General features: G+C 37.5%; 1 protein-coding gene across 1 annotated transcript; it reads left to right on the plus strand.

Moving 5' to 3' along the window:
- Positions 1-422: 422 nt before the first annotated feature.
- On the plus strand, positions 423-11,723 carry LOC131994708 (odorant receptor 13a-like). The gene is made up of 6 exons (XM_059361536.1): positions 423-565; positions 635-1,117; positions 6,704-6,803; positions 9,287-9,394; positions 9,483-9,743; positions 11,650-11,723. Exons 1-6 carry the CDS (start codon positions 423-425, stop codon positions 11,704-11,706), a joined length of 1,152 nt encoding a protein of 383 aa, XP_059217519.1. The 3' UTR covers positions 11,707-11,723.
- Positions 11,724-20,806: the final 9,083 nt, after the last annotated feature.

Raw genomic sequence — 20,806 nt, forward strand, 5'->3', positions numbered from 1 at the left:
ATTTTGCCCCTTTTATGACATAAATATATGCAGTTGTCTCCAACGTATACTTTAGCCAAGTCATTAATTATTGAGAGCTTAATAAACTTCATGAATAATTAAATGAAAACACAAACTATGAACAATGTTGTAGACATAGTTCTGCATTCAGTTGAATCCATTCTTCGGTTAATTGCTTTACAAATCAAAGTGCGATAATGAAATTTTTTTACAAACCAAAATGCCCATATGATGGACAATATGCAATTCCTTCATATTTTCACATTATTTTAAAAATCAATGGCTATTGGCCAACCGAGAATGATGAAGCCAGTCTCTTATTGCGAGTTATGAATAAATTGTACACCATGTGGAGTTGGTTCGGCATTTGCGGAGTTGTGTATTTACTATTGCCTGGAATGGCATATACCATTCTGAATAATATGGCATTAGTTGATAGAGTGCAGAATGTCTGCGTTTCTCTAACGACTTCGATGATTTTACTTCGGATGTGTCATATGTGTTATTCGTTGCAGCGTATAAGAAAGCTTTTGCTTCTGTTTGGAGAAAAGATTTGGATCAGACAGTAAGACAAAGAGAGAGATATGGTGTTATGATAATTTTTCTAATTTTTTTATTTTTACACTCTTATTAGACAATCATATCCCTTCATATATCAACAATGTATTACACGAATGAAACCTGCTCTGTACATGGGTCTTTGTCTTTTCTCGATGGCTCTGGCGTATTTATTCATACCGATCGGGTTCTTTATTTCTACGGGTCAAACTTTGGAGTCTCCTGATAAGCGTTTTGCCTACCTTGTGTCGTTACCGTATGATGCACAAAAGCCCTTAAATTATATTCTCACAAGTATCGGAATCTTCGTTTTTGCATTAATGGCTGCTACCCAATCCTATGCCAGAGATGCAATGCTATCATTTTTTGTTAGTTTTCTATGTGGACAGTATGAGGTCTTACATGGACGTATTGATCGCCTAATACCAGAATGTCATGCAAAATGGTTAAGAGAACGTGTTGACAGAAATGCAACAATTGGAAGAAATCTAAAACAATTACAGGATTTGTATGAAGAACGTTTACAGCAGCTTATTATTCATCACAATCATCTTATCAGGTAGATATAAACGAGAATAATTAAAACAAGTAAAAGCGTGCTAAATTCGGCTGGGCCGAATTTTATATAACCTCCACCATGGATCAAATTTCTCGAGTTCTTTTCCCGGTATCTCTGTTGTGCTGTTTCAGGTTATAGACCGATTCACACCATATTTGATACGTAGGTTGAAGGTCATGGAAGAAACCATTGTACAACATTTCAGCCAAATCAGATAACAATTGCGCCCTCTAGAGGCTCAAGAAGTCAAGATCCCAGATCGGTATATGACAGCAATGTCAGGTTATGGACCGATTTGAATCATACTTAGTACAGTTGTTGGAACTCATAACAAAACACATCATGCGAAATTTCAGACAAATCGGATAGGTATTGCGCCCTCTAGAGGCTCAAGAAGTAAAATAGGGAGATCGGTTTATATAAGACATGAATCAGGCTATAGACCGCTTCCGACCGCATTCTACACGTACGTTGGAGGTTATGGGAGAAGCCGTTGTTCAAAATTTCAGCCAAATTGGATAAAAAATACGCCTTCTAGAGGCTCCAGAAGTCAAGATCCCAGATCGGTTTATATGATAGCTATATCAGGGGTTATTAACCTATTTAAACCATACTTACCACAGTCGTTGGAAGTCAAAACAAAACACGTCATGCAAAATTTCAACCAAATCGGATAAGAATTGCTCCCTCTAGAAGCTCAAGGAGTCAAGAGCCAAGATCAGTTTATATGGCAGACATATCAAAACATAGACCGATATGGTCCCTTTACAATCCCATCCGACCTACACTAATAAGAAGTTTTTGTGCCAAATTTCAAGAGGCTAGCTTTACTTTTCGAAAGTTAGCGTGCTTTTGACAGACAGACGGACGGACGAACGGATGGACGGACAGACGAACGGACGGACATGGCTAGATCGACTTAAAGTGTCGTGTCGATCAAGAATATATATACATTATGGGGTCTTAGAAGAATATTTCGAGGAGTTACAATCAGAATGACCAAATTTCTATAACCTCATTCTATGGTGGAGGGTATAATAAGAGCAAGAAAATGCGTGTTTATCTTGGCTAGGCCTTATCATATAAACCCTCCATATTGTATTGCGTCTGTCAAGTTTTTGGGTTTGATTCTTTTTATATGCAGAAACTAAAAGAGGATATTGGGAGGTCATTAAAAGAAATCCTCTCGGTTTCGTGTTATTGATCCAAATGTCAAATCATTGAGCAAACTTTCAGCGCCCTCTAGATGTTCAAGCAGTATAATAATGAGATCATATTTTATAGGAGCTACAACAGGTTTAAGAACGGTTCGGACCATACTTTGGGTATCTGTTATATATCATAGAAACATGGACCGATTTGGCCCATTTCCAACCGACCTAACTAATAAAAAGTATTTGCGCAAAATTTAAAGCGGCTAGCTTTACTCCTTCAAAAGTTAGCGTGATTTCGACAGACAGACGGACGGACATGACTAGATCGACTTAAAATGACATGACGATCAAGAATATATAAACTTTATGGGGTCTCAGATGCATATTTCGAGGAGTTACAAACAGAATGACGAAATTAGTATACCCCCATCCTATGGTAGAGAGTATAGCAAGTAAAAGCGTGATAAGTTCGGCCGGCCGAATTTTGGAAACCTACCACCATGGATTCTGCTAAAATATAGGAGCTATATCCAGTTATAGACCGAATTGGACCGTACTTATCGCAGTTGTTGAGAGTCATAACAGAACACTATATGCAACATTTTAGCAAAATCGGATAAAAATCGCGGCTTGTAAGGGATCAAGAAGTCAAATCGAGAGATCGGTTTATATGGGAGCTATATCATGTTTTTGGCCGATTTGAACCGTACTTGGCAAAATTGTTGGGAGTCACAACAGAACATCATGTACGAAATTGAAGCCAAATCAAATGAAAATTGTGACCTCCATGGGCTCAAGAAGTCAAACCGGGAGATCGGTTTATTTGGGAGCTATATTCAAATCTGAACCGATATGGCCCATTTGCAATCCCCAATGACCTACATCAATACAGTACCTATGCAAATTTAGCTTTACCCTTTCGAGCGCTACCGTGATTTTGGCAGACATGGCTTGTTCGCATCACAATTTCGAGACGATCAAGAATATATACACTTTATGGAGTCCTAGATCAATATTTCGAGGTGTTACAAATGGAATGACTAGATTAGTATACCCCCAAATCAGATAAGAATTGCGGCCTCAGATGCTCAAGAAGTATAATCAGGAAATCGGTTAATATGGGAGCAATATGGGGTTTTTAGAGCGTACTTTGGACTAGAGGCATACACTTACAGAATGTTAGTGCTATGCTGAGGTGGGTCGGTCCCAGACTCTGTCCTAATTGTGCATGCCTCCCAAAGACCTTTCATTCGATACCCATGTTGTTACGTTGGACATTTATGCCCGTTGTGGGGGTTTTTGGGGAGGCCCAGTAGACACCTTGGATCAAATTTTTATAAAAGATGTTTACTCAGCTTCCAAATATCTTTCGTTTCATATCCATATTGTCGCAATCGGAAAACATATCCTTTTGGCGGGTTTTAGGGGAGGCACCTCAGACAACTAGGAATAAATTTTTATATCAGCAATGGACTCTATCTTTTAGTAACTTTCATTTGATATTCATATTTTCCAAATCGGTAAATTTGTTCTGCTGGCGGGTTTTGGGGTGGGAGGGCTCTCAGATACCAAAAAAAATTTTTGTGTCAGATTTGTATTCTACTTTTAAATAACTTTCATTTGATATTCATATTGCTCAAAGCGGTTAAAGTGTCCTGTTGGGTGGCGTTTTTGGGGGTGGGGGCCCCGGACGCTAAGAGTAACATTTTAAAGCCAAGTTCGCATTCTACTCTTAAATACCTTTCATTTGATACCCATATTGCCCAAAGCGATGAAAGTGTCCTCTTGGATCTTGTTTTGAGGTTTGGGGACTTTCCGAAACTTAAGATTGAAATTTGTATACCAAATTCTTACTCTACTCTTAAATACCTTTCACTTGATATGCATATTGTCCCAATCGGTACACATGTCCGCTCGGGTGGGTTTTGGGATGGGGCGTCCCCCCAGGTTATTTGACCCCAACATTTTGTTACCAATTTCGTGTTTTTGTCGTGTGGCATACAAAATTTCGCTTAAATCGGTGCAAGCATCTCCGAGATCTGGCGTTTTTGAAAATTGAGGTATGGGGGAGGGTCCGCCACCCCTTCGGATATCAAAAAATTTAGTACCCTATTTTCACTTGGGGCCCAAACTCTACCATCTGTGAAAATTGCATGGAAATAGGTTCAGCCTTTTTAGAGTCTATACGGAACAGACACACAAACTAACAAACAAACAAAGCGCAACAATTTCATTTTTATATTATAGAAGAATATTGGAGGCCACAGTAGAGCAGAGGTTAACATATCCGCCTATGGCGCTGAACGCCTGTGTTAGAATCCTGACGAAAACATCAGGAAAATTTTTCAGCGGTGGCTACCCCTCCTAATTCTGGCGGCATTTGTGAGGTCCTTTGCCTGTAAAAACTTCTCACTTAAGAGGGGTCGCAATGTGGCACCCCGTTCGAACTCGGCTATAAAAAGAAGGTCCCTTATCCTTGAGCTTAAATTTAAATTAGACTCATTGATACGTGAGAAGTTTGGCCCTGTGCCTAAATGGAATGTTCATGGGGAAATTTGCATTTATACTTTACAGGGCCGCATATCATTATTTTGACGTGTTACAAATGGGATGACGAAGTTATTATGGTGGAGGGTATATTTACCCACCGAAAATATTTAAATTTAATTGATTCTTTTGTTTGTGAATAAAATAACTAAAAAAATTTATCTACAGCGGTCAAAAAAAGTATTCATCATTCAATGTTTTTTTTTTAATAAGTCTACAAAAGACAATTGGAATAAAAACATATTAAACTAATGATGCAGTAGTGCTTGTGTGATATATATGTACACAATTTCATTGTTTTTAAAGAAAAAAATAGTATTTATTGGAACAAAAAGGGCCATTTTACAGCTGAACACAAAAAATTAAACAAAAAAAGTATTCATCATTGCAAAAAAACAAAAAAATAAATAACATAATTTAAAAAAATTAATACTTTGTTATTCGACCACCGCGTCTTATAACTTCTTTTAAACGGTTTGACATCGATTGGACTAATTTAGCGGTTATATTTTGGTCTATATTAGTCCATTCCTCCATTATCACCTGTTGCATTTGACTCTTGCTCGAAAAATTGCGCGTTCTCAATTTGCGTTCGAGATGTTCCCAAAGATGTTCAATTGGGTTCAAGTCGGGACTTTGAGGAGGAGTTTTAATGACTTTGGGGCAGTTATACAGCATCCACATCTTGGTATTTAAAGCAGAATGTTTGGGGTCATTATCTTGATAATATTGAAAGTTATTACCAAGCCCAAGTTTTACAGCACTATCTTTTAAATTCCTCTTTAAAATGTCAATGTAATACTTATGATCCATTACTCCATTAATAATTTCAAGATTTCCCGCTCCTGAAGCCGCCATACACCCCCAAACCATTAAACCACCTCCACCATGTTTTACAGTAGCAACTGTGTTTCGTTCTTCAAGCTCTGTATTTGGTTTTCTGTACACTATGACCTTTCCATCGCATCCAAAATGATTCGGGCTGTTTTACATACATTTTTGCGAAGTTTAGCCTTTTCACTCGGTTTATTTTATTTATAAAGGGCTTCTTACGTGCAGTTCTTCCTCTGTAACTATGCCTTTTGAGTGTATTTCGAATTGTTTGTGTAGTAACTTCCTTCCCTAAATATTCCATAGTGTTTTTACGAAGAATGGTCGCATTTGTCTTCGGAGTTTTCTGAACTTGCCGCAGTAGCCAACGCACATCTCCAACTGAAAGTGCTTTTGGTCGACCAAGCTTGGTTTATTGTCAACAGTTTTCGTTTCTGTCCACTTTCTGATGATGGATTGTATAGTAGATCGTGGTCTATTTAATATTTCACTGATAGTTTTTTGAGTTAAACCATTCCTGTGGTGTTTTATTATCAAAACTTTTACCTCATCAGAAACCTCGTTTTGCTTGCGACCCATTTTGACAAAAACTATATTTTCAATGAAATTAAATATTTGCTGTCAAGGCCAAAGCCTCCTTTACTAAATAAAACAGAAAAGGGGGATTCCCAAATAATATTTGAATTTGACTTTGATGATAGCACATCAATGATGAATACTTTTTTTGTTCTGTTTTTGGTGTTATTATATAAAATTGCATTTTTTGCGCTAATTAAATTTATTTTTTGAATTTATTTTAAAACATATTACGAAAAATAAACTATTGCATAAAACTGCATTATTTGTTTACTTTAAATTTTCTTCAATTACCCAAAATAAGTGAATTTATTATCAATTTTGCTAATGATGAATACTTTTTTTGACCGCTGTACATGATAATTCTGTTAAAATTATTTGTTTAAAGAGTTCAGTTTTTGGACTATTTTTTTATCCACTTCTTAAGCCGTTCGAAGCAACTATAACTAATTTGAATTAATTTTACCATTTTTTTTAGGTTTGGCGAAGAATTGAATTCGTTCTTTTCTTTCCCTTTATTCGTCAATTTGTCAACAGCCACATTGCAAATTGGATTTGGAGTATTTCAATTTTTAATAGTGAGTAGATATAGAATTTATTATCCCTTCTCTGACAATGATTCCAATGTTGAACATTCCAAATAAAATTATACAAAAATAAGACAAAACAGAATCAGGATACATTTCCATAATTCCTTTGAATTTCAAAATACGGCTTATATTTTTATACCCACCACCAAAGGATGGGCGTATATTTATTTTGTCATTCCGCTTGCAACACATCGAAATATCCATTTCCGACCTTACAAATATATATTCTTGATCGTCGTAAAAATCTAAGACGATCTAGCAAATGTCCGTCCGTCCGTCTGTCTGTTGAAATCACGCTACAGTCTTAAAAAATTGAAATATTGAGCTGAAACTTGCACAGATACTTTTTTTTGTCCATATGCAGGTTGAGATCGAAGATGGGCTGTATCGGACTATATCTTGATATAGCCCCCACATAGACGGATCCGCCGATTTAGAGTCTTAGGCCCATAAAAGCCACATTTATTATCTCGTTTTGCTGAAATTTTGGGACTGTGAGTTGTGTTGGGCCCTTCGACATCCTTCTTCAATTTGGCCCAGAACGGTCCAGATTTGGATATACAATATTTGCCATATAGACCGATCTCTCGATTTAAGGTCTTGGGCCCATAAAAGGCGCATATATTGCCCGTTTTCGCCGAAATTGGGATCAGTGAGTTGTGTTAGAGCTTTCGACATCCAATTTGGCTCAGATCAGTCTTGATTTGGAAATGGCTGCCATATAGACCGATCTCTCGATTTAAGGTCTTGGGCCCATAAAAGGCGCATTTATTGTCCGATTTTGCCAAAATTTGGGACATCGAGTTTTGTTAGACCCTTCGACATTCTTTTTCAATTTGGCCCAGATCGGTTCAGATTTGGGTATATCTCCCATATAGACCGATCTCTCGATTTAAGGTTTTGGTCCAATAAAAAGCGCATCTGTTGTCCGATTTCGCCGTAATTTGTGACGGTGAGTTGTGTCAGGCCCCTCGACATCTTTCTGCAATATGGACCAGATCGGTCCAGATTTGGATATAGCTGCCATATAGACTGATATCTTGATTTAAGGTCTTTGGCTTATAAACTTCGGATAGTGAGTTGTGTTAGGCTTCTCGACATCGGTCCAGATTTGAATATAGCTGCCATATAGACCGTTCTCTCGATTTAGGGTTTTGGGCCCATAAAAAGGGCATTTATTTTTCGATTTCGCCAAAATTTGGGACGGTGAGTTGTGTTAGGCCCCTCGAAATCTTTTCCCAATTTGGCCTAGATCGGTCCAGATTTGAATATAGCTGCCATATAGACCGATCTCTCGATTTAAGGTTTCGGACCCATAAAAGGTGCATTTATTGTCCGATTACTCCGAAATTTGGGACGGTGAATTGTGTAACGCTTCCGAGATCTTTCTGCAATATGGCCCAGATCGGTCCAGATTTGAATATAGCTGCCATATAGACCGATCTCTCAATTTAAGTTTTTGGGCCCATAAAAGTCGTATTTATTGTCCGATTTCGCCGAAATTTTGTGACAGTGAGTTAAGTTAAGCCCCTCGACATATTTCTACAATTTGACTTAGATCGATCGAGATTTGCATATAACTGGCATATAGATCGATCTCTTGATTTAAGGTTTTGGGCCCATAAAAGGTGCATTTATTGTCCGATTACGCCGAAGTTTGGAACAGTGAGTTGTGTTAGGCCCATCGACATTCCTGTCCATTTTGGATCGGTTCAAATTTGGATACAGCTGCCATATACACCGATCTCTCGATTTAAAGTCTTGGCCCCATAAAAACCACATTTATAATCCGATTTCGCTGAAATTTGGCACAGTGACCTATGTTAAACTTTTCGACATCCGTGTCATATATGGTTCAGATCGGTATATATGTGGATGTGGCTACCAAAAAGACCAATATTTTATTCTACAAAATTGAACAATGACTTTTACTTATTAGACCACTGGTGTCCGTGTCGAATTTGGTCCAAATCGGACCATATTTCGATATAGCTGCTATGGGGGCATACATAATTAATTTTTCACCAGATTATTACGAAAGGTGGTTTACATATATTCCCAAGGTGGTGGGTATCCAAAGTTCGGGCTGGCTGAACTTAACGCCTTTTTACTTGTTAAGTACAATAATGATGGATTTGAAAATATTCCCAATAACTATGGGATAGTGAGAAGAGTGTGAGTCTATGTTTTAACCACCACTAAGGAAAGAGCTTGCTTAGTAAATTCACATAGAATGGATTCAGATACATACCACAAAATATTGCATATGTAATATGTTATTATGCATGGTATTTAAAGCGAAATCTTCATTCCCGCTTGGTGTTGAATGGAATGGATGAAAAAAATCTTAGAAAAACGTTTTGTATGTAATACATGGGAAAATATTTCTTCTCCACCCAAGTGACATTTTATTATTTCCTAATACTTTATTTCAATAATTCTCTTTTGCCGCTACTTTCATCCTCGCATAGAGTGGGAAAGACTCATATGGCGATTTTGCACGGTTCCTTTTGTATGTGCTAGCAGTTACAGGACAACTATTTGTTATCTGCAACCTTGGCAATACTTTAATATTTCGGGTAAGTGAAACATGGAATTAAAATTTCGAATTTATAAAAAAAACTAATCTGTAATATGTCCTATATGGACTTTAATTTATTTTTTCAGTCTCAAGAAACTGCTGAACATTTGTTTAATTGCAATTGGGAAGGTGGGCGTATATCTAGATATGCAATGATTTTCAAGCAATCCGATAACGAAGAATTTAATGCCCTTAACGAAGCATTTCCCATGTGGCCGTATATTCGATATAATCCATCCGGAAAAAGGTTTCAGCAAAAACTAAATTTTATGATAATGCGTTGCCAACGCCCAGTGCGTTTGTCGGCAATGAATTATGCAACGTTATCATTGGAAACTTTTGGCAGAGTAAGTGGAATGACAAGATCATATTTTTAGAAATATTCTATACCCAGAAAAACAAGAACTGAAATAGACGGCACAACAATATAAAATTATTTTAATACTCGACTGACATACATAGAATATTTTGTACATATAGAGAAACATGTTACACATTGCAAAAAACGTTGTCAGGACAAAAATATCTGTACTTAAAAAAAACTCACCGTTCGTTGGTATTATTATTAGTCATAATTGGGTATGCTTTGAGATGTCACTTGAAATCTGAAAATATTTGTACACATTTTAAAATAGGTTTTTCTATCAAGAGAGGAAAAAACTTTTTTTTCTAAAAATATTTTATAAATAACAAGTAAGAGTGTGCTAAGTTCGGCCGGGCCGAATCTTATATACCCTCCACCATGGATCGCATTTGTCGAGTTCTATGCGCGATATCTCTTTTTAGGCAAACAAAGAATATTGAACAAGAACTGTAACCATAAATGAATGCTGAACTTTGTAGAATTCATTGTGTAATATTTCAGTTCATTCGGATAAGAATTGCGCTTTGTAGGGGCTCAAGAAGCAAAATCGGGTGATCGGTTTATATGGGAGCTGTATCAAGCTATTGATCGATTCAGACCATATTAGTCACGAATGTTGAAGGCCATGAGAGAAGCCGTTATACAAAATTTCTGCCAAATCGGATGAGAATTGCGCCCTCCAGAGGCTGAAGAAGTCAAGATCCCAGATCGGTTTATATGGCAGCTATATCAGGCTATGTACAGATTTGCACCATAGTTACCACAGTTATTTGAAGTCATAACAAAACACCTCATGCAAAATTTCAATCAAATCGGATTAGAATTGCGCCCTCTAGAGGCTCAAGAAGTCAAGACCCAAGATCGGTTTATATGGCAGCTACATCAGGTTATGTACCGATTTGCACCATACTTTGCACACTTGTTGGAAGTCATAACAGAACACCTCATGCAAAATTTCAGACAAATGGGATGTGAATTGCGCGATCTATGGGCTCAAGAAGTCATGATCCAAGATCGGTTGATATGACACCTATACCAGATTATGAACCGATTTAAATCATACTTAAGACAGTTGTTGGAAGAGATACCAAAACAACTCATGCAAAATTTCAGTTAAATCGGATGAGAATTGCGCCCTCTAAAGGCTCAAGAAGTCAAGACCCAAGATCGGTTTATATGGCAGCTGTCTCAAAAATAGACCGAGTTGAGCCATACTTAGCAAAGTTGTTGGAAGTCATAATAAAACATCTCATGCAAAATTTCAGTCAAATCGGACGAGAATTGCGCCCTCTAGAGGCTCAAGAAGTCAAGACCCAAGATCGGTTTATATGACAGCTATATCAAAACATGGACCGATTTGGCAAATTTACAATCCCAACTGACCTGCACTAATAAAAAGTATTTGTGCAAAATTTCAAGCGGCTAGCTTTACTCCTTCGAAAGTTAGCGTGCTATCGACAGACAGACGGACGGACAGACGGACGGAGGGACAGACGGACGGAGGGATAGACGGACGGACATGGCTAGATCAACTTAAAATGACATGACGATGAAGAATCAAGAATATATATAGTATACCCCCATGCTATGGTGGAGGGTATAAAAATAAGCAATTTAGTACGTTTCCGTTTTTAAGTTTCTGTAAACACTTCTGACGAACTTTTTTCTGGGTATATATTTGTAAACAGAATAATAGCCAATTCCATTAATTCTTTGTCACTCATGCGGGCAGTTTTTGTTTGCTTGGCATCCAAAGATCAAATGACTTAATAATGGTAAAATAGATGTTTGAATTTAACTAGGCTATCAAGTGACACATACTTCATGGAGTTGGCTTTGAAACATATGGATGTTTGTTTGGATTAATATTATTTAACATTTTATTTCAGATCTTATCATCATCGTTATCGTATTTTGCTTTGCTTAAATCTTTCCTGGATAAATAAAATTAATTTGATCTAAATCATTGGCGTTTTTATGATTGTTCTCCAAAAATATATGCAAATAAAATTTGAAAGAGTCGCCTTTCAATGGAAGAATAATCGGTATTACTCTTTTAGAATTTTAAGAATTATTTGGGAGCTATTACAGACTTCATCAGTTTATGTCGAACATACAAGCACTCTACAAGTTTGGGATACTACCAGTATACTAATATGAAACTCAAGAATTGAAATTTGCTGAAGCGGATTCGGTTCTATGGTGTGAAAGATGCCTACTAGTTCCTACCCATAAACCATCTAGATTGCTATCAAAAGCCCAACATCTTGCGAATGTTCACTTTTGCTAATTCAGACAAGTCCTGAAAGAAACGAGAGCCTTAAGTGTAACTCTTTTGCTTGCCAGAAGTTCTTCAGTCTTCTTTTATTCGTCGCCTCACAGCTTCTGCAGTATTCGTTACTGGATAATTTCAGTCTACAGCAAGTTTTTTTTTACAGTGACATGTTATGACGAACATATTGACTGACCCCTTGTATTAACGCAACATGTAATAAAGGGTTTTCAAATAGGGACTTGACAAATTGTGAACTAACACTATTAAACTAATCATCGAACTGTCACTGTCAATTTAAACTCAAACATTTTTTATCATAGCATTTTTCATTTTTCATCATAACGTATGGAAATCATAAAAATTTACTATCTAAATTCGAAATCGATGAATGCTACTTTTTTCGCTTAATGGGTTCGTCAATAAGCAAAATATACGTTTTTAATCAGATGAAAATCCATTTGTGCTTCACGAATCAACACTTAATCCACAAAACATAACTGTTTGGTGCGGTATGCATGTTGGTGGCGTCACTGGGCCATATCCATAGTCGACGATGCTACCGCACAATGCATACTGATTATTTTTTCCCTGAATTGGAACATATGGACATGGACGACATGTGATTTCAACAGACCGTCGCTACAAGCCATAATGCGTACGTTATAATCGATACAAAAAAAGTAAAAGTGTGCTAAGATCCATCCTTCACCACGGATCGCATATTTCAAGTTCTTTGCCCGATATATCTTTATCAGAAAACAAACGATAATGGATAAGAATTGCCATCTTATTGGAGCTATTCCGATAGGGGCCATACTTGGATTGGCTGTTGGAGACCAAAGTAGAAGTCATTGTGCAAAATTCCAGCCAAATCGGATAATAGTGCCATCTCTATAGGCTCAAGAAATATCATTGGAAAATCGGTTTTTATGGGAGCTATATCAGGTTATGAACCAATTTAGACCTTACTTAGCACAGTTGGTGGAAGTCATAACAAAACACTTTATTCAAAATTTCAGCCAGATCGGGTACCAATTGCGTCCTCTTACGGCTTAAGAAGCCATGCTCCCAGATCGGTTTATATGAGAGCTATATCAGGAAATGAACTGAATTGAACCATACATGGAGCAGTCCTAGGAAGTTAAAACAAAACGCTTCATGCAAAATTTCAAACAATTCGGATAATCATTGCGCCCTCTAGCGGCTCAAGAAGTCAAGATCCGAGATCGGTTTATAGGGAAGCCTCATCAGGTAATAAGCCGATTAAGACCATAAATGGAACAGCTGTTGGGAATTAAAACAAAACACTTCATGCAAAATTTCAACCAAATCGGATAATTATTGCGCCCTCTAGCGGCTCAAGAAATCAAGATCGGAGATCGGTTTATAAAGGAGCTATATCAAAACATGAAACAATTTGGCACAGCTACTGGAAGCTATACCAAAACACTGCATGCAAAAATTCAGCCAAATCGGATAATAATTACGCCCTCTAGTGGCTAGAGAAGTCAAGATTCGAGATCGGTTTACATGGGAGCTTTATCAGATTTTGAACCGATTAAGCTAGAATTTGGCACAGTTTTTGGAAGTCAAACGAAACACTTCACGCAAAATTTCAGCCAAATCCAATAATAATTCCGACCTCTTGAAACTCAAGATCCAGGATCAAGTTATGAACCGATTGCAGTCATACTTGGTTTGGCCGTTGCAAACCAAAATGGAAGTCATTGTGTAAAATTTCAGCCAAATCGGAAAATAATTGCTCTAGCGGCTAAAGAAGTATAAACGGTAGATCGGTTTATTAAGGAGCCGATTTAGATCATAAATGGAACAGCTGTTGGTTGAAACAAAACATTTCATGCAAAATTTCAGCCATTGCGCCCTCTATCGGCTCAAGAAGTCAAGAACCGAGTTCGGTTTTTATGGGAGCTATATCAAAACATAAAAGGATTTAAACCATGCTTGACACAGTTATTGCAAGTTATACCAAAACTCTGCATGCAAAATTTCAGCCTAATTGGATAATACTTGCGCCCTCTTATTGCTCATGAAGTCAAGATCCGAGATCGGTCTATATGGGAGCTATATCAGATTTTTAAGCAATTAAGCAAATACTTGGCACAGTTGTTGGATGTCAAAACGAAACACCTCACGCAAAATGTTAGCCAAATCGGATAAAATAACCAAAAATAGGCATTAAATCTCATGATCTTGGCCGCCAATTGACCGGTCCCGAACGTGAAAAAAAATGTTCACCGATCTCGCCCCTCAGTAAGTCCATTGCTATACGTGCTGTGTGGCATGTGGCACCGTCTTTTTGAAACCGCATGTCATGCAAGCCAAGCTCTTGAAATTTGGGCAAAAAAAGTTGGATATTATCTCAAGGTAGCGCTCACCATTCACAGTTTCGTTACGATTCGCAACATCTTTGAAGAAGTACGATCCAATGATGCCACCAGCCCATAACCCGCACCCAACTGTGACTTTTTCTGAATGCATTGGTAGCTCTTGCAATGCTAAATGCTCTTGCTCACTGCAAAATCGATAATTCCGCTTATTTACCCATTGGGCCAAAAATTGTTACCCCATTTCGCTGAAATTTGAAACAATGAGTAGCTTTAAACCTCCCGACATCCGACCCAAATATAGTTCAGATCGGACTTTGTTTAGACATAGCTGTCATATAGGCCGATAAAAGGTCTGAAGCCCATAAAAGATTTACTTATTACCCGATTGCGCTGAAATTTGAATCAGTGAGTTGTTTTAAGCCGCTTGACATCCGACCCAAACATGAATCCCATTAAAAGGGGATTTATTGCCAGATATCGGTGAAACTATATGATAGATATAACGATGGATATAGTAGTAAATTTATAATAAAATAGGATGACTATTATATATATTTACTATAGTTCTTAAAAAATCACCCTATGTGACCCGAAAGTAAGGTTAGTTCGTAATCACTTCCAAAAATCTAAATTTTGGATAAAAACCGGAAGAGAGTGGTGAGTTGCAATTCCAAAACTTGGATGAAAATCGGATAAAAATTGAGATTTTCAGTTGCAAAACTTAAATTGGCGACGTCTTCTAAACTAAACGCCCTAGAGCAAAAGTAAGCTTAATTCGTGACCACTTCCAAAAATCGAATTTTAAATGAAAATCGGCCGAAAATGGCGATTTTCCGTTCCAAAAATTTAGTTAGCGATATCTCCTTAAATGAGCGTCCTAGAGCAAAAGTATGGTAAGTTCGTGATCACTCCCAAGAAATCGAAATTTGGATGAAAATCGGCAGAAAATTGCATTTTCAGTTCCAAAACTTTAATTGGCCATATAAGCATAGCGTCCAACAGCAAAAGTAAGGTTAATATGTGACCACTTCCAAAAAATCAAAATTTGAGTTTCAAAACTTAGATTGGCCATATCTCATAAAATAAGCCATTTACCGGAGAAAGACATGTAATCGAGAGATAAGCCTTTAAAGAGACCATATTCAAATAAAGTCATATCTGAGCCATAATCGGTATGAATGTTTATGGCCTTAACACAACTAATTGTGCAAGTTTTAGAGAAATCTTAATAAATTTGTCTTATATGGGCCCAAGGCCTTAAATCGTGAGATCGGTATATATGAAATATTTATCAAAATACAGTCCTATCTTGAGCATTGGTTTATTTGGGGGCAAGATCAAGAAATAGCCCGTTAGAGCACATCTTCGAACTTTGGCCTATGAGAAAAACAAGAATCTGTGCAAAGTTTCTACTCGTTGTCTCCATTTTCAAAGACCGTAGTTTGATTACAAATAAAGGGCTCACAGACACATACATCGCTCAATCATCTACAAATTTTACGAATTTCAATAATCTATGTACTTTGTAAGATCGGAAATCGATATTTCGTCATTTTACCAATATGATCATACAAAGATTATTTTCCCATCTTATGGTAGAGTGAGTTTTCACTTGTCCTAAATTTATTCTATCATGTTGAAAATTGTACACTTTTCTCCTTTTTTGGTACTCCTTTTATTCTTTGAACTATTTTTATAAATGAGTATTTCTAGGTCAAATCTCAAATGATGATGTAATTGAATAACACTTTACCAACTCCGGCTGATCTTTTTTTTTTTAATTTTTCCAAACCAATTCATGTGGTTTCACTTTTTTTCAAATTTGCTTTCTATGCCTCCATGCACTTTTCATTTTCTGCTATCTCTTTTAGCATAGCATTTCAATGAACATTTGTCGTAGTTCCGTAGTTAAGTCTCGACACAAGAGAATGCAAAAAAGAACAATATCTCGTTTTGCATAAATCGAATGTTGATGTCATCTCAACCATTTAAATTGCCAATTTGGTTTTATGTCAACTTGGCCTAGTTTGTTTCAACAACATTTAAAAACACAACAATGATTGTTGGGAGGAAAGTGGAGTAAAGTCGACCTTTAAATACCTTACGCAGCATGGGTATGAGAGCCAATTGATTTACAGGATATATGGTATAGATGGTATAGAATATTTACCTCCTAGTCGTAATGAGGTCCAAGTAGCAGTGACCCGACTAAAGAACAACAAGGCAGCAGGAGCCGACGGGTTAACCGCTGAACTATTTAAGACAAGAATCGAGACGCTGATAAGACGTATGCATCAACTTTTCCGCGCGATCTGGCTAGAAGAACGCATACCCAGTGTTTAAAACCTCAACATATTATGCCCCGTACACAAGAAAGGAGACAAAATGTGCTAACTACAGAGTAATAAGTCTCCTCCCTATCGCAAACAAGTTTTTAAAGAAATCTGAACCTAAATTGGAACTCTTTCTGACTGGTAGTGCGAGACACATCCTGATCCTGAAGACTAAGCTTACATGTTGTTAGAGGCATACCCACCGATTCCACTTCCCCTGAAATGTGGAAGGTATTTTCTAGACTCGCAAGGTTTTTGAATTCAGAAATATGTTCCCCAGAGATTTAATGGCTGCCTAGCTGTCTGAGAACATATTAATCCCAGTCGTGGTATGACTTAGCCACTCACCCACTTCTATAATTGTAAGGATTTTCGCTTGATACACACCACAGTTGTTGGGTAATCTTCTGGATTACCCGGTATCTGTAGTGCTGTGGGAAAGATTAAAACCTAAAGTCAATAAGATAATTGGATCCTATCAATGCGGCTTTAGACCTGGTAAATCCTTTCTAGACCAGATATTCACACTGCGTCAAATCCTGGGAATGACCCGAGAAGGACAAATCAACACCTACCATCTCTTTGGTGACTACAAAGTCGCTTTTGATAGGCCTATACGTTCTAAGGTATTTCAAGTTATGTCTGAGTTTGGTATCCCTCCAACAATAATAAGACTCCTAAGGATGACACTTGCTGACACTTGCAGTAAAAATGGGAAAGAATCTCTCCGAATCTTTAACATTCTGCTGGAGAAGATTATACGAGATCCAGATATCAATAGCTATGGCACACTACTCACAAGCCAACACATCCTATTTAACTAGGCCGAAGACATCGATATCATGGGTCAGTCAAAGTTTAGTTCAGTTTAGAAACAAGGCCACCTCTCGACAGACGAAGATTACACCATACAAGACCCAGAAACTACCTTTGTTGTTATATGGTTCTGAGGCATGGGTACTTGTGAAAGCAGACGAAGCAGTTCTTGGAGTGTTGGAGGGAAAGATTCCTCGTAAATTATATGGAACAGTGTGCGTTAATCGAGAATATAGGTCTCGCATAGACCACGATCTGTATGACGACGACAGTCTTGTTACACGCATCAAAATACAACGGCTGCGTTGGCTAGGTCATGTTGTCAGAATGGATGAAGAAGCTGCAGCCAAGAAGTCTTTTGAAGGCTAACACGGTGGTACCCGGAAACCAGGACGATCAAAAGCCCGATGGAAAGATCAAGTAGTGAAAGACACCTCGAAACTTGGTGTTAGAGATTATAAAATAAGCGCAGTAGATCAAGGAGCTTGGAACGCTGTCCTACGTTCCGCTAGTTGAAAAAATGTTCTGTCAAAGCCAATTAAACGAACGAAACTACACCAAAATCAAATTTGTTATTGTAAAGGACGATTATCTCTTAGGCAACAATGGTCCAAATAGCTCACGCACGTTTCGTGTTTTGTTTCACTGTCAAACATCTTTAGTTTGGTCTATAATTTAACCATGATCATCTTACAAAGGAACAACGCTTGCAAATTATTAAATTTTATTATTTATACTCTGTTAAGAAAGTCCATCGCGTGCTTTTTCCCTTCTACGACGAAGCTCATTTTGGGCTCAATGGTTATGTAAATAAGCAGAATAGTCGATTTTGTAGTGAAAGTCAGCCAGAAGCATTGCAAGAGCTACCAATTCATCCAGAACAAGTAAAAGCGTGCTGAGTTCGGCCGGGCCGAATCTTATACACTCTTCACCATAGATGGCATTTGTCGAGTTCTTTCCCCGATTTCTCTTTTTAGGCAAACAAAGGATAAGAGAAAAGAATTGGTATAATATTGGAGCTACATATATTAAGTTATGGTCCGATTCGAATCATAATTGAATGAAGTTGTTGTAGCAGTGTCTTATACACCAAGCGCAGCCCTTGCCGATGAAGAACTCCATCGGGTCAATCCGGTACGAACAACCGGCTGCCATGGGATTGAATTGAATGATGGAGACTATAGTTGAAGTCATTGTGTAAAATTTCATCCAATTCGGGTAAGAATTGCGCCCTGTAGGAGTTGAAGAAGTAAAATAGAGAGGGTGGTTGATATAGGAGCAGTATCGAGCTATAGACAGATTCGGACCCTATTTGGCAAGCATGTTAAAGGTCATGGGAGAGCCGTTGTACAAAATTTCAGCCTAATCGGATAATAGTTACTCCCTCTGCAGGCTCAAGAAGTCAAAATACCAGATCGGTTTAAATGGCAGCTATATCAGGTTATAGATCGATTTGAACCATATTTAGCACAGTTGTTGAAAGTAATAACTCAACACGTCGTGCAAAATTTCAGCGTCCTCTAGCCGCTCAAGAAGTCAAGATCCAGAAAGGTTTATTTGACAGCAATAGCAGGTTATGGACCGATTTCAATCATACTCAGCACAGTTGTTGGAAGTCATAATAAAACACCTCATGCAAAATTTCAGCTAAATCGGATAATAATCTACTGGCTCAAGAAGTCTACATTCAAGTTCGGTTTTTATGGCAGCTGTATCAAAATATGGACCGATATATCCCAACAATCCCAAATGAGCTACACTAAAAAGTAGTTGTGCAGAATTTCAAGCGCCTAGCTTTACTTCATCGAAAGATTACGTGCTTTCGACAGACAGACGGACGGACATGTATAGATCGACTTAAAATGTCATGACGTTCAAGAATATATGTACTTTATGGGGTCTTAGACGAATATTTCGAGGAGAATGACGAAATTAGTGTACCCCCACCCTATGGTGGAGTGCATAAAAAATCACAGTTTGGTGGGGTTTATGGGCTGGTGGTATCATTGGACCGTACTTCTTCAAAGATGATGCGAATCGTTACGTAACTGTGAATGGTGAGCGTTACCGTGAGATGAGATCCAACTTTTTTTGCCCAAAATGCAAGAGTTTGTCTTGAATGACATATGGTTTCAACAAGACGATGCCACATGGCGTGCTTTCGACAGACAGACGGACGAACATGTCTAGATTGACTAAAAATGTCATGACGGTCAAGAATACTTTATGAGGTCTTAGACGAATATTTCAAGGAGTTACAAACAGAATGACGTAATTAGTATACCCCCATCCTATGGTGAAGGGTATAAAAAGTCATAGTTTGGTGGGGTTTATGGGCTGGTGGTATCATTGGACCGTACTTCTTCAAAGATGATGCGAATCGTTACGTAACTGTGAATGGTGAGATCCAACTTTTTCTTTAGCCCCAAAATGCAAGAGTTTGTCTTGCATGACATATGGTTCCAACAAGACGGTGCCACATGCCACACAGCACGCGTAACAAGGGACTAATTGAGGGACGAATTCGGTGAACATTTTATTTCACACGTTCGGGACCGGGACCATTGAAGCATTTATTCGTGAGATACCGGCCGAAATTTTGGAGAGAGAATATGCCAAAATTGGACTAAGCGGATGGACCATTTGAAGCGCAGTCACGGCATGAAATAATCTTCAAATATAAAATAATATGGACCGTTCTATCGATCCAAATAAAGAGTTCATGCATTTTCTTTTTTAATTTTATCTATTTTCTTAACTTTCTTAATCTTAATCTTCAAATATAAAATAATATGGACCGTTCTATCGATTCAAATAAAGAGTTCATGCATTTTCTTTTTTAATTTTATCTATTTTCTTAACTTTCCTATAGCTCTAAAAAAATCACACTATATGTGCGACATATTCTACCTAAATTTAGTTTTGTAAAAATAAATTTTTTGAACTTTATGTTTCGCGAAAATAAACGTAAAGAATTGTATATATTGGGTTGCCCAAAAAGTAATTGCGGATTTTTCATATAGTCGGCGTTGACAAATTTTTTCACAGCTTGTGACTATGTAATTGCATTCTTTCTTCTGTCAGTTATCAGCTGTTACTTTTGCTTGCTTTTGAAAAAAAAGTGTAAAAAAGTATATTTGATTAAAGTTTATTCTAAGTTTTATTAAAAATGCATTTACTTTCTTTTAAAAAATCCGCAATTACTTTTTGGGCAACCCAATACTTTGTCAATAAAACTAGAATAACGGTGCATATACCCAAAGAGCATAAGAAT

The sequence above is a fragment of the Stomoxys calcitrans genome, chromosome 2, assembly GCF_963082655.1.
Source record: "Stomoxys calcitrans chromosome 2, idStoCalc2.1, whole genome shotgun sequence".
Taxonomy (NCBI): Eukaryota; Metazoa; Arthropoda; class Insecta; order Diptera; family Muscidae; genus Stomoxys; species Stomoxys calcitrans.